General features: G+C 37.8%; 1 protein-coding gene across 1 annotated transcript; it reads right to left on the bottom strand.

Annotated features, from left to right (window-relative positions):
- Positions 1-217: 217 nt before the first annotated feature.
- On the bottom strand, positions 218-14,506 carry USP46 (ubiquitin specific peptidase 46; the record flags this gene model as incomplete). The annotated part of the gene is given in 8 exon segments (XM_010138600.1): positions 218-468; positions 1,410-1,488; positions 2,327-2,524; positions 2,828-2,911; positions 7,543-7,619; positions 10,933-11,162; positions 13,403-13,616; positions 14,408-14,506. Coding segments are annotated over 8 exon segments (1,083 nt in total), but the record flags the coding sequence as incomplete, so codon positions are not given.
- Between the last annotated feature and the right edge of the window lie 565 nt (positions 14,507-15,071).

Raw genomic sequence — 15,071 nt, 5'->3', positions numbered from 1 at the left:
AATTTTGCCCTAAATGCAATGAACACTTCCATACAAAATACTACTCTAGCTGGATTGGGTTTAACAGTTGACATTCAAATCTTATTATCTGTAAATCTTAGTCCATATAAATTTCACTAAAATCTGACTGCAATTAACTCTTCAATCAGACTTAAAACCCACAAACTCCCCCTTCTCCCCAAAACAAAGTTCTAAATGTCAAAAATGGATGGTTACAGTCAATATCACATAGACCATTTAATAGAAGACAGAGTGGATCATTGTTCAACCATACAAGATGTGGTCTGTGTGAAAAGTCAGTTAAGGGGGGCCATCACCTTCTTTTGCGTGCGGAATCGTTGTGTGCAATTGTCACAGTTCGCCAATTCACTCTCTTGACTGATAGAATAAAATATAGCCAGACTCTGAATTTTTTGATATATCAGAGGTCAGACCATAAAATTCTTCTATAGCTTGAGCATCTATTTTCTGCAAAATAAATAAAAATTTTTAATGTGTTGTTAGGTAAAAGAAATACCAAACATGCATTAAATGACTGTATAAACACAAAAGACAAATGCAGTTATTTGTTTTGGGGTAGCAATTGGCAAATTCTATTCGCAATTTAAGTGAAAGGGTAATGTTCAGGGGCTAAGCCCTACTGATCTCACTCACAGAAGTCAGTAGGAATGTTTGTCTCAGTGAACCTGAATTAGGCTTTTTCTGATAACAGAGAGAATCCTTGGATTGCGGAACACATAAATGTGACCCCATCTCTCTGAAGTTTCCAGAATCCCTCTTGAAGACATGCCCCATCCCATGTCCCAGTGCTTACTTTTCTCCATTAGATTGACTCCTGGGAAATCAGACTCAAGACCTCAGTTTTGCCAAAGTGCCACAATGACAAGGGTTTGCTTAGGGATGAATTGCTGAATGCTTATTCAGAATCTTTAATTGCTGTGGGCCAAGTCCTGCTCTAATTTACATTCAGACAAACCCAGACTGAGTACAGAATCCAGACTTTCTTGTAAATTTCTGATTCTTCAAAAATTAAAATTCTACAGCGATGCTAGCTTTGCACTGTCCAATTTTGCAAACTGATATCGCCAAAGATTGCAACATAGATCCTGGATATTTTAGGTTATAATGAATTAAATTTATTTTATTAGATATAGAAAACATCCCAAATTAAACCCTTGAAGACTGATACAAAAAATGCTTGATGTTGCACCAAAATAACCCCTTCTGACATTGAGAGAGTAAGAACTATAGGATTAATAAATTTCTTTGCAATCCTACTTCCTAACAGTGTTGAATGTCCTGAATGTCACATTACAACCAACTGTGGTTTTCCAGATTAGTAACCTATACCCAAACAGAGGAGAGAACATAAACACAAAAGTTGTGCTCATGACCCTCAGCATACTGACCTCTACGATGTCATCATCGAACAAAAGCCAGAATCCATGACTTTTCACAATAGTAATATAATGCCCTCGATTCGGTCCACTAGAAAGCAAAACAAAACCACAACCCCTAAAATATTAGAAGATACTATTGAGACCATTTTGGTAAGTCACATCTCTATATGGAAGCAGACTGAATTGTAACTAAACATTATGAGGAACATAGTAAACCCACCCCTGGTGGTACAGTAAACATCAACTCCTTTCACCTTTTAACAGAATTATTACAAAGACTTCATCAACTGAAAGCTAGATGTGTTGTTTTCATCTGTGCCACAGTCATTGGCAAATTAACCTATAGAATATTTAATAATGTGCTCATGGCAGGCATCAACTATTGCAAATATTCTAAAAACGTTATGAATTAAACTTAAGGGGGAAAATTGTTTGGCAGCAACCATGATTGTTTAGTTACAAACAGTCTTTGAGAAGAGGGAAAACAAGTCATATTCCTAGATTCCCAAGGATTTTTCTGTTTCTTTCATATTTGACAACACCCCATATGTGAGAAGCTTTGTTGAAGCTATCATTTTCATTGCCTTGACAGGAGACCAAGGTGATCTGTTGTAGGGCCTACATGCTAGCAGCATCTGGCCCCCACAGTCCTGGCTCCTGAGTTCTCTAAGTGGCCTGATGAGGAAGGAGGCAGCTCCATTAATTTAAGCCAATCTTGTGACTTTTGGAGACCTGAAGCATTTTTTAAAGAAGTACAGATTTACTATGAGGGTGGGTGGCTACAAGGTTCAGGCCAAGACACAGGCAAGTTGGTGCAGCAGCAGAGTTTATGTCCTCCCTTCCACTCTTCCCACATTTTGTCAGGCATGCCTCTCCCCTTGGCAAACATCTAGCAATAGCTCGAGATATACATGAAGGCATCTCACCTTCCACAGTGAACAACAACAGCTACCAAGTCGTACATCCGATCTAAGTTGACAGCATCGCCAGATGTGTTGAAGAGACGTAACTCCAGAGGAAATACTACACGGTAAGACAGCTTAGTATACCTGTGCAATTGCTCCATATACTTGAATCTCTTGAGATGTAAGGCAAGAATCATTGGCAGTTTTTTTACTCTCATCCTGTGAAACCGTAAGAGTGCATATGATAAAGACCTGACCAAATCGATGCCATTCTGTCTTTCCTTAGTAAGCAAACCTTTGCATTATAAAAGCAAAGGTAAGTAAGTATCAGTAGTCAGCTGGCAGTAGCTTCTAGACTAAGACACGTGTACTAGCTTTGAATCTGTCTGTAGGTTCTCTGGATGACACAGAGAGAGTACAGCTGGGGTGTAAGGCTTCTTCGGTATCTAAACAATACATATCAAAGAGGAGGTTTGACAAAGCCCAGGAGAGGTGCAGTGAAATAGCCTGTTCTTTGCTTACCTTTTCTGTGCCTCCTGTTTACTGCAGCAAGTCTCACAGTAGTATTTCTGTTCACTACATAATGTCTCTGTGTTACTGAAGTCTCTGTAAATAAATAAAATTATCAGTTCTTAAAATAGCTTATAACTTTTGACCAATGTGAGCTGATGAACTGGAACCCTAAAAAGACACACAGGATGAAATCTCTCCTCTGAGACCACTTTTCTAAAGCATCTAAAGCAATAGTACTGGGGTTTGCTAAGGTACTTAAGGTACCTGGCTGCTAGGACAGGCCTACATTAGGAGCTGAGGCCCTCATACGATACAGGTGGAGGGTCAGGTTTCTCAAAATAGGATGTATATCCTGGTCTCTTATACATCAAGGGACTGCCTTGTCTTGGGTGTAGTTGCTCAATCCATCCAGTCCCTTTTTAAACTATTTTCAGAATGGAACAGCTTCAAGTGCACTTGAGTCATCCCCAAATAGATAACATTTTATGGTGTTCCTCTGTAAGATAGGTATGAATCCTCTTACACAGGAGAAATAAATTCAACTCAGTGTTCTGCATCCTCTAACCTCTCGAACTGTCATCCAGAAATTATTCCATTATACCTTCTTGTTTTCTAAAAAGGGAAGCGTCAGCTAGAATAAAAGATTTTGTAAATCCTGATCAATTAAACACACTTGGAATTGTTTCTGGATTGAGCTTTTGAAGAGAGAGGCAGAGGAAGACTGATTTGATAGTGTCTCTCAGTTCACGGATAAGATTTGTCAGAAATCACAGTGCTGATATGCTTTGGAGCAGGATGTTAGGCACCTAAAAAACTTAACTGTAAAAAAAATTCACAGTAATGTTATTGTGACCTCTAGCATTACCTGAGCAGTGTTTCAAGAACTGTAAATGCAGACATAAGCACCTATCATCCACTTTAAACACACAGGTTTTCTTGCGGCTATGGACCTGAAGCAGATATATCCGAAGTACAGAACTGCTGATTGCACCTACATGGTACTTAACAGACTTCTGAATTCCAGACAATTTCAACCCCATTCAGATCCGATAAACTCCATCTACCATCTCAGTTCACACGCATGGAGGCTGAAGCTGCACTGTCTGCGAGTTCAGCCTGCTCCCACAGTAGGCAGCACCAGAATCGTCTTACAAAGGCAAAGAGAGGATTCTCAATGGTTATTTCTTCCTGACATCATCACCACAGGAATAGATGGGAGAGCTGAAAACTATACAGATTGGCAGGGCATAGGTATTCGAAGTTATTTACAAGAGGAGGATTTTCCATTTTAAAGTTTTAAGTTCTTTAAGGTTGCCAGACCATGGCAGAGAGACACTTCCTGTGACTGAATAGTATTTATACTAACTGAGAATGCTTTTACTAGGTTGTTTTTTTTTTTAATATAGTCTTAAACAATTTGGTCAGAAAGTACTGAAATTTAGGACAAAATCCATCTTTTGAAAGATAAATTGCAACAGAACTTTGATCATAAGTATAACTTTTTATCTAAAATAAAAATAAAGTATGATCACTTGAAAGAATTTGTTTCAGTAGTAAACATTGATGATGAATACCTGATTTCACGTTTGAATTTAAAGACAAAATTAACTGAATTCAGCCAATTCCTCTGAGAAACCTGGTAACCTTTCAGGGAATCTTAAGTGAAGAGAGGAAACTTTAGAAAATATGAGAAGCAGGTTATGATTGTGGGGAACATAATGCTGCAAGATTCAGCAGAATGTGATTGTGTAAGTTTTAGGCCTTCTGTTAAGGAAAGAGTTTGATGTTTATTTTCAAAGCCTAAAATCTCAATTAAAAAAACCAAACAAGCTTGTGCAACTTCTCATTAGTTTCCTTTCCACCTCAAAGTGAAGCAATAGAAACAATATTTTTCTAACATAAAGAAACATGTACAGATAGTAGAAATTTGATAGATATGTTTGTTCTATGCCAAGCCTCCTACGAAAATGCATTAAATTCAAGAAGTTTCTGAATGCCTTTTAAAATGTATTAATATTCTGAAACCAATAATATCTAACATTTTAAATGTTAAGGTGGATTACTGAAAAGTCAGGATCAAATGGACTGGTAAGCTACACAGCTCCTAGCGGAAATAAGAATAATGGATATGTACTATATTTGTTATTAGACTTCTACTGCTTCAGGCCTCATTTTCCACCCTGTGAAGTTAGGCTATGCCAGAGGCTTGTATTCTTTGTACCTCTCATGTAAAAAAGGACCATTTCAATCTGAAAAGCTACAGAAATAACTAAAAAGAACATTCATCTCTAGTGGCAAAAAATTCATACTACTTAAATGTTATCTTGTAAAGTTTTTCCTTAATTTATGTTTTCAGTGTAACAGTACTTAAAGCTGTAAAGACAGAGCAAAGCTGGTGTTAAAAAAACCTAAAAGTTTCCTGAAAGAGTAATTGCTTGGACGTTTCTATTAACAGAAACCGCAAAAGCACTTACACTTTGTTTAATAATGCATAATACCATAAAGCAAGGAGTGGAAATCCAGTCTAACTGAATATGCTTTCTAAACAGAGGTAGACACACTGCTAGTGTGAAAGACAATCGGAACATGAGAAGTGATGACTCTCTCCCTGCTTAATCTGTAAATACCGACCTGCACCTCCTACCTCAAGAAAAGAAAAACTAGGATTTTGCTTCCCTTTATTTCCGAAAGAAACAATTGGTGGACTTCAAAATGCATGTCATGATGTTGGAGTGAAGGCAGATACTATACTGGGGTGTATAAATGAACTTTTAGGGCACCCATTCTTCTCATGATTGTGTAGATCTCTACTGGAATATTGTGCCTACTTTTAGGCAATCACACTTCAAGAAAGGTAGAGTTCAAGAGAGAGGTACAATTGGACAGAAGCCGGAGGAGGAAAGAACATGAGCAGAGAAACAAGGAAATTCATGTTACACAGAGGGAAAAGCATGTTAGTAGTAAGAACAGGAAGGACTGGGGTAGGCAGTTGAGGTACTACTGCTAGAAGATCTTTTGGAACATGTTGAACAAGCATCCTCTCTGACATGGAGATAGGAGCTAGCATCTTGGGGTTCCTTCCAACTCCACTAGTCATCTGCTAGTTGCAGTAGTGCAAATGCAGTTCTTACTCATCGTAAGCAATGGCCCCTGGCTGTTCAGTAATAGAAATGCTACTGGTGCTTTTACTGAAGTACTCTGTGTCTTTGCATAAAACGGTCTTTCCAAACAAGACATTTCCAGGAAGCTTAACAACTAAGAAATAAAATAAAAAATTGGAGAAAGCTGAAGGGCAGATGGTAACTTTTGTACAGCAGCACTTTCTAACAAGTTCACCAAATTCAGCTGTAAGAAGATGTCAGTGCTCAGTTTTTACAGTAACTGTATGTTATAGAACCAAATAACAACTCAGGTTAGAAAGGATCTCAGAAGATGCACACTTCAGCCTCCTTGCATGTCAGTTTGATGTCAAACTGACTTTGAACACTATAGGAAAAGGCAAGTAATGCTGACAAAACCAAACTCAGTTAGTGGCTACAGTGAAGAACTTAAAAAGTGAGCAAACAAAAGCCTGTGGTTCCAATACTGATTGAACTATCTGTGGCCATGAACAGACAAAGAGACAATGGGGGAAAAAAAAATAAAAAGAAAATACTACACTCCTTTCTAATGCCGCTCTTCAGTTTGCTCACCTTTTAAAATGAGGCTACTTACTGCTGGGTAGACTACTTGAGGACTAAGGATTGCTAGAGTCCTACAGAAAACCAAACAGAAGTTGAGAAGAAAAAAACTTACTGGATCTAGCACTTTAAAAATGTAACAGAAGTTACTTAGTACAGCTGTGGTATTGATAAAGAAATGACTGCTTTCTAAGTCAGGAAGTCGTTAGTACTTCATATGCTTCCCGCTTTTGTAACTCTCAGCTTGGATCGATATGCCAGGCAACCTTTCCTAGGTATTCCAGAGTAACTATTAAATGCAATTTTAAGCTTGGTAGCAATTTTGGAACAGAAAAGAGTAATTTGACCAACTGATAATCATCACCTTAGAGCAGCAACTCTAGTTGTCTTAAACCTAGGTATTGGTTTATTTTACTAATGCCAAATCTTCAGATATTTTTAATCTCTCAGAATAATAATCCATTCAAGACCGGTCTCTGACTGATCTTATTTTGGTCTCTGAACTATTTGTGTACTAGAGTGTACTAGGAGCAGAACTGAACCTTAGAATAAAAGATTTCTCCCTGTAGTTTCAGGATGAGACACGATACAGGAAACTTACACGGCAGAAAAGCATACTCGAACTCCTTTGCACACTAAGGGACTCTAGCACACATTCTGCAAAGCTTATACTTAACTTTTAATATGCATGTAAGTCCTAATCAACAAAGCACTTGAGTAGAAGCTTAAAGATAAGCACACTTAAATTCCTTTGAAGCCAATTATTATTCTGCAGCAATTCTTCCAGATGACAAGGCAATCAATTATTTTCCCCAAGAGATGATTTTTTTTCTCTTTCAAACACCTACATTGAAAGTGAGCGAAACAGAATACATTACTGTACTTTTTGTCATTAGAGGAAACATCCAGTTTACATTCTTCGTCTTCTGTTTAGGAAAAGCTCAAAACCCAATCTTATTCTACTTCTCTTTTCTGTACCTACTAGACTTGGAAAATTTAGCAAAGTCAGACAGAACTAGCTGCCAAAGAGGTGCACTCATTTACCTTAGACAGTGTGTAATTGATGTGTTCTGCTCCACATCAACAGAAAGGTCAAGAAAATCTTCATCTTTGCTACTAACCTGTTGCAAAAAATACATATGTAAAACAAAGCCTTAGTAAAATGCCGTATGCTTAAATGCTGTTTATAACTATGTGCAAATGCCAAAGACAGAGCAATCTCTGCAGAAATAAATTACGCAAAAATAATCCATGTCAACGCTTTTATTTTTTTTTCTAGTTCAGAATGACTATATTTATTAGTAACTCTACCAATCCAGCTTTCATACAGTTTAACTTCTGTCTGTTCCACTTACCCAAGCTCATGAAACATGGGCCAGTGACCACAGTCTACTGTCCGTTAATGGAGGACCATCATCCCCTGTATTAGCTGTGACTGGTGCATTACATATGTTCCCTTGTTAAGCAACACAGACTAGTTTCTTATTTTACTGCAATTTTATTAACCCTTTGTATAATACATTACACTATAAAAATCACTGTTAATGCCCTAAATAACTAGTTCCACTATTGAGGAAGCAATGAAGATATTTTCCAGAGAAGCAGCTGTCAAGAAATGTCGTATTTAACCATGTTATGTTTTCTCTCCACTGAGCATTCAAAAGGCTGGCTTTATATTTCTGATTGACACAACTGTATTTCCCCATTGAATATTACTCCTGGTCAATAATTTTTATTTTAAAAAATTATTTTTCATTTAAAAACTTAATTTTTTATTAAAAAACCCTGAAAGATTAAAGGTAAAAATAGCAAAGAGATAATATTTTGCAAAATCATTTCAATTTTTTAGTATTTTTTTTTGCAAACAAGGGAAGAAAAATCCTAATAAAGAGTTTTTATTTTAAAAAAGTATCCCCAAGCATTTTCAGTATGACAGATCTTGATTTTTTTTTCTTTGAAAATGGTTTTTCACTTAGTGTTTAATCTTGACGATGAAGTAAATAAAAAAAATCATCCAAATGGATAGTTGTTGTAATACTTCAACTGAGTCAAAAATACTGCTGAATGAATTTTGTCATATTCATAACAACAAATGCTTTTTATAAAATGCTGCATGAACAATCCTTATTTTGCCTCCTATGACTGTATTTTCTTAGAATAACTAAATCAAATGACAGGATAGTAACATTCAAATCAAGAACTTCAGTGAGGGGTTGAATCCACTGTTCTGACAGCAGTCCCTCGCGCTCCGATTTCTGTAATTCTATGAGTGTGACAGTTACGTACTACTTTCAGCTCATCTTTGCATTATGTCAGGGATCCTACAAACATGGTGAATGCAGACCATATGAGTCCTGAACCTAGAGGATGAATTTTCATAGTATCAAAGATGTAGAGAGGCATAAAGCACACCCAATTAAAATGAACAGCAGTTCTTCAAACAAAAATCCTCCCTGACACATGATTCGACCCACAGGGGACAGGAAACCAGAAATCTGGCAGCAATCAGCTGCAGTATAAACATACAGCTAGAGTTCTGAAGACAGAGCAATGAAACTTCAGAGAACATCGTGCCTCTATGGCTGGAACTAGAGTTCTGTCATACACACTGCATATCAATAAAGAGGTTAAATGCTTGGAGAACTCTTCAGCAGGTGTAATGTTTCATCTGAATACCACAAAGATGCTAAGAATTTTGTTATTGATTTTGGCACATTAAATATTTGCTGAAAAGGGAAGATGATCTAGTTGGAGCTAGAATAACATAGACCAAAATTAAAGGTAGCTGGAAAACCAGATTCAAACTGCTCTATTTGTAAGTGAGAATAAGAACTGCTGGAATTTGATTCTTCATGCACTACATATGAATATTTTAACAAAGGAACATCTTTTAACCCATTTTACTATTTCCCACAGATTTCAAGATGCAGTAATACAAGAAAAACAAACTAGAAAAGTATCCTGAAGAGTATAGGGTATTTCTGCATTCACAGGAAGCTACAGACAAGCCTTCCTTGTGTAGTTCTACTGTTACCCAAGGGCACATCTTGACTCCTGTACAGTTTTGTCCGAGTAAATCCTGGATATTAATTTAGAATTAGGCCACAACCATTTGAATAAGTTTGTCAATTAAAAGTAATTCTACCCTTTTCGTTATATTAACATGCTTGTTCCAAACTTGGTCCAACCTCCTTTTTCATGTTCACAATCACTGTATCTCTCTTCCCATCCCACTCTGACCCAAATCCCTGGAGAATTAATATTTTCTTAGAGTACAGAGCTATTCTTTAAGATCAGAAATGTCAGCAAATGTTCTTTTACAGATCGGATAGGACCTGGGTAGGGTTTCTCTCACCTAAATACAGCTGTCTAAAGTTAGATATTTAACCTCAGCTTGTGGTCTGAAGACACATAGCCACTTTCTCCCACCTTAAGGCAGATAATCTAAAGCTGCATTTTTTTAGAGGAATTCCTTGATAGCAGTACTGCTCCAAGTTAAAAACATAGTATTCTTAGGCCAGATCAGTTTGTTGGTTCAGTTCACAGCATTGTTGAACCAATGATTGCAACAGCTCAGTAACACCATGGAGCCAGCACAGTCTGCGATACGAAGCAGAATGCCTGATACTGCTAAAAACTTTCTATTTCATGAACCAGCCTATAGTCAGACAGAGAGAGCTTCCTCCATCACCTGCACAAGGAGCTGAGAAAACTAGTTCATCCTTGACACCTACATTTTACAAAGCAAAGTTTAGGTGAGGTTAATTCCAACCTTTTTGGAAAGTCAGTGTCACTGTTCTCCCCAACACAGATTTTGTCCCCTGCCTGTGTTCCTCTTACACATAGCAACTTCTCAGGGAGAAACTTGTTATTTCTTTTCCCTTTAAGTAGAAGCATGTGATTTGAAAACCACAGAAATCGACAGGAGACTTCCAATCAGGTTTCCTAACTGCAACTAATTTTTACTCATATTTCAAGCATAAGAGATGTTGAACTGACTGCATCCTCTGAAAAATATTAGGGAGATAAAAGAAAACATACGGTTTGTTAACAACAAACGCTCTGCATGCCATTCACATTCTTAGGATTAAATAATTAATTAATCTTAACATTTCAATTATTCATAGAATAATGATGTGAATATCTTCTCCCAAAGTTACAGTCATAAGGAAGGATATTGATTAACTAGCAAGGATTTTAACTGTTGAGATACATATTAGAACAGCAAGACTTGGCACAGGTTAGCCAAGTGATGCTTAGAAAAATAAATTTTTAGAAAAGAATATACTCACTTCAGGAAGTAAAGTCTACAGGAATATCCACAATTCTCAGATGTCTGAAAAGATTCATATATTTATATATATAAAATGTACCTATCTATTAACAGGCAACAACCAAAAAAAAATTAAAAAAAAAATCTATCCCAATGCTTACGGTTTCACAGTTCAAACATCTAGTTTCGTTAGTCAGTGTTCCCTGAAAAATCTCATGCACCCAGGTGAATTCTTGTTTATTGTTCTCTTCAGCTTCGTTCATGTTGCCATTTTTCAGTTTCCCATTTTGCTTTTCCTGTTTCTTCTCCTCCTGCAAAATGTCTGCGATGGTGTTGAGAAGGTAATTTAAAAACTCATGTGCATCCTGCTGCATGTAGTTGTCAAAGAGATCTGTGAAGAAAAGAGTCAAAATTTCTAAAGCTGAGTATATCCTTTCCTTCAAGAAAACAAACTAATTTCATTATTGCTTTCCAAATACATTGGAAAACCCTTGCTCAGCAAAGTATTTGGAATGATACCAAAGAAGAGCAGTTTTGCAGTCATGTTGGCTTCAGCAAAGCTACTTTGAAGAGAGGCTTCATCTCACCTAACTTTAGCTGTTTGAAAGGTTACGCTCTTCTTTGGAGTTGGTTGTGTAGGCTCCCACTACAGTCAATGAAGAAAGCAATAGGGTGACTCATCCTAAATTAATTCCTTAGACTAGATGCCTAACTTTAGGCAGCACTGACTCCCACCCATGTATTCCAAATCCCTCAGACACATAGGAACATCACAGAGTCTGCACAGGAAGACACATGGCTGAGAAAGTGAAGACATTGGATGCTGACACATACTAGTGTACGCTGGCTGGCTGGAATGGAGTTCCCTTTCCTTATAGCAGCCCTTGCAGTGCTGTGCTTTGTACACGTGGCTAGAAGAGTGTCGATAATGCATGAATCTTTTGGCTATTGCTGAGCAGAGCTCACTCAGCACCTCTCCAACGCCACTACCCCCACCGCACCCCCAGCTAAAGGCTGGTAGGCTTGAGGTGGACAAAAGGTTGGAAGGAGACATAGGTGGACAGCTGACCCAAACTGACCAAAGGAATATTGCATATCATGTGACTTTGTGTTTAGCAATAAAAGCTAAGAGAAAGTGGTAGGAAGCATTCATCTTTAAAACATTGGTCTTCTGAAGCAACTTCTGAGCATATGAAGGCCTGCTCCACATGGAGTAGCTAGAAATTGCCTGCTGGTGGGAGGTAGAGAATACATTTCCTTTGATTTTGCTTTGTTTTCACATGTGGCACTTGCTTTTTTTTCCTGTTAAACTGTGTTTATCTCAATGCCCAAGTTTTTTTCATCTCCTTTTCTTACCCTGTCCTGCCAAGGAGAAGAGTGAGAATCAACGCTTGGTGGGCACCTGGCATCTAGCCAACATTAACCCACCACAAACAGCACTAATAACACCATCTAACAAAGCTCATTTTTCACACACAAGTCTGATGAGCAGAGCCTTGTTCTTTTCAATAAGAAATGATTGCAGGTGGAGGGGAAGATATCTCAGTGGTGGTTTAGTACCGGACTCTCCAGTGAAGGCTTAATTTGCCCACTACGTTGAAGAAAAAAAGAATCTGTATTCCCAAGAAATGTGTATTTTTATTCCCCTGCTTCTGAAAAAGCTTAGGTGCATTTCCTCAGAAAATGTCGCACAGATCCTTCAGCTTTCCAGTGTCTAGCCTGGAAACATAAGCAGGTTAATACACGCAGAGTCTGGCTCTAATTTAAAAAAGCTGAAAACATAAAATCCAGTCCCTAAAAGCAATCCCCAACACTGTGGGGGCATTTATGACTAGATGACTCAGAGCTAACTTTGTCACACTTTCAAAAGCCTGTTCTGGAATGAACAGTCTGCCCATTTATATACTGTCACCAGGAAGCAATTTCTTCCAGGTGTTTGACTCGTACTTTGTGTCTTCATTCAAAGCTCCCCTGTTTCTAAGCGTACCACCCACGCTGACACAAATCCAGGCAAAAACGGAGTTCAGCAGCAGGCTTCCTTATTTCAAGATGTTCCTCATTTTCCTTAGACAGGACTACTACAAGGTCAGGCTTATGCTGTTGCTAACCTAAAGCTGAAAAAGGGCTGTGCCCATCACTTCTAAGAACAAGAGAAGCAGTTGACATGTAGTCCATTGAACACCCCCACATACATACAGTCACCTACCCTCCAGGGTGTTTTGGACTAGCGGTGCCTGTAGCACTCCTAGGTGACACAGTTTCTATAGTGTCAACTGCCCCCAGTGTTTCTCTCTGTCATACACCTCAAAAAAGTAATTAATATATTACAGCAGAATGCCACCCTATTCCTGGCCTTAGCTCACTGTGCAGCGCTGTCTGTCTCACCATGCTGTGAAAACATCATTAATTCATGGACCGCTGAGAACTCATAAAAAACCTGGTATGGTTATCTCAAGCATAATATCATGTATACAATTACTAAAATATTAACATCTAAAGCCCCCAAAGTACTAAAACCTATTTACAAATCTAACCTGGACATCTGATGAATATGACCACATTGCCCAGTATTTGTTTATACTTTCCTGATCAATGTACAAAAATCTAAGAGGATTCCAGTTCTACACTTACCGTTCTCTTTTCGTAACCTTGATATGAACTTCTTCGGTGGAATAACTCCAACTTTCTTCTTCTGGGTAGCAATGCTGTGGAAAAGATCTGCCAGGCAAGTCAAGAGATTTTCCTTCTTTTTCTGTTGGGCCTTGTATGATAATACATTTTCCCGAAATGGCCGGCAAAAATACAATGCCTGCAGCACGGAGTTACAGTAGCAGGTGTTCCCAAACTGCCATGTAAAATTAAAAAATGGTCTTAATCACAATAGAACTAGTTGCTTCATTCAACTTCTAGCTGCAGTGCCCCTGTCTCATACCAGCCATTTTGCCATGTAGCTGCTGTAGGAATATATTTCCACGTCCATCCCTGACACTTCACAGAAAAAAAAAACTATGGAGTTCTAAATTAACTAGGATACAAAGTAAAAGTTTCTGCTTGCGAGAGATATTGTAGTGAATCTCATTAAGCTTGTTTCCACACATTAATATACTCTTCTGGGCTCCATCTTACCGCTCAGTAGCAGAATTACTAATGTTTTCAAATGAAAGAATTACTATATCTGTTTTATTTATAAGGGAACAAACAAGTGATTGAACACCCTTCTCACTCATTCTCTCTTACTTCAATAAAAAAGCTCCTCCTAAGAGAGTCCCTAATGCAGACTGCTATACCTAAGCTTGTACTTACTTTCATCACTTCCTCCCTCACATTTCGTAGCTAAAATAGACTTTTAACTTTATTGAAGTGTAAATTCTAATCCCTGAAAACATCCATAGAACAATAAACTGTTTTATCTGGGGGCATATGAAGCTATCTTCAAAAATCTGATACACTTTGGGAACCTGCTTTGCCTAAAATTGAAACATGAGCAGCACTTTATCAAAATAAGACAACCCTACTTTAAACAGGATTGGTGGGGGGGAAAGGGGAGAAGGGGGCGGGGAGGAGAAGAAAACAAAGTTTAAATAACATCGAAGTCATAGTTCTGTAAGTGGTTTGCCTACTGAAAATGGTACTTACGTTGACCAACCCAAAGTAGTGTTCATTGATTGGAAACTGCTCTGGGCCAATGTCTTTTTCCAGAGCAGAGGCATTGGTGCCCTATGAAAAAAGGAGGGAAGAAATTATTTAGTATGTTAAGATTCTAAAATAAAATTATAGAAGCATCAAGACAGAAACTCATTTTTTCCTTTCAGCTACAATTAGGTAAGCTAACTCTGTCTTACTAATGGGCAAGCATGACAGTCTCACGAGCCAATAAAAATATTTACAGTTCTAGGTAGTGGAGCTGGTCTGACATGGACACTAATAATAATGGCTGATTAGAAATGAACAGGTCACAACAACAGTGGTTCTTCCCACACTCACCTTCCCCTTATTTTACCTTGCCTGAAAGAAGATAAGGATGACTACAGAAGATTAATGCAGCTTCTGAAGAAAATCATCCTCATATTAATACTCATTGCACATCACTCAGATCAAAGCAAAGGTTTTCTTTGATTACACTTTAAGCGTTCAAATCAAGCTCCCTAACATAAGAATGAAATGGGTGTTTTTCCACTTATGCAGAAAGAATTTTCCACACTGAAAAAACAATTCTTCCTCTAGAATTAATGGCAAATAATACCACTAAAAAGTAAACTCCTGCTATTTCATAAACTATAGGTTAGCATGTTCTGTTAGA

Source organism: Buceros rhinoceros, unplaced genomic scaffold (genome assembly GCF_000710305.1).
Source record: "Buceros rhinoceros silvestris isolate BGI_N320 unplaced genomic scaffold, ASM71030v1 scaffold27086, whole genome shotgun sequence".
In the NCBI taxonomy this organism is placed as follows: domain Eukaryota; kingdom Metazoa; phylum Chordata; class Aves; order Bucerotiformes; family Bucerotidae; genus Buceros; species Buceros rhinoceros.
This window is presented reverse-complemented; position numbering and strand designations above follow the sequence as displayed.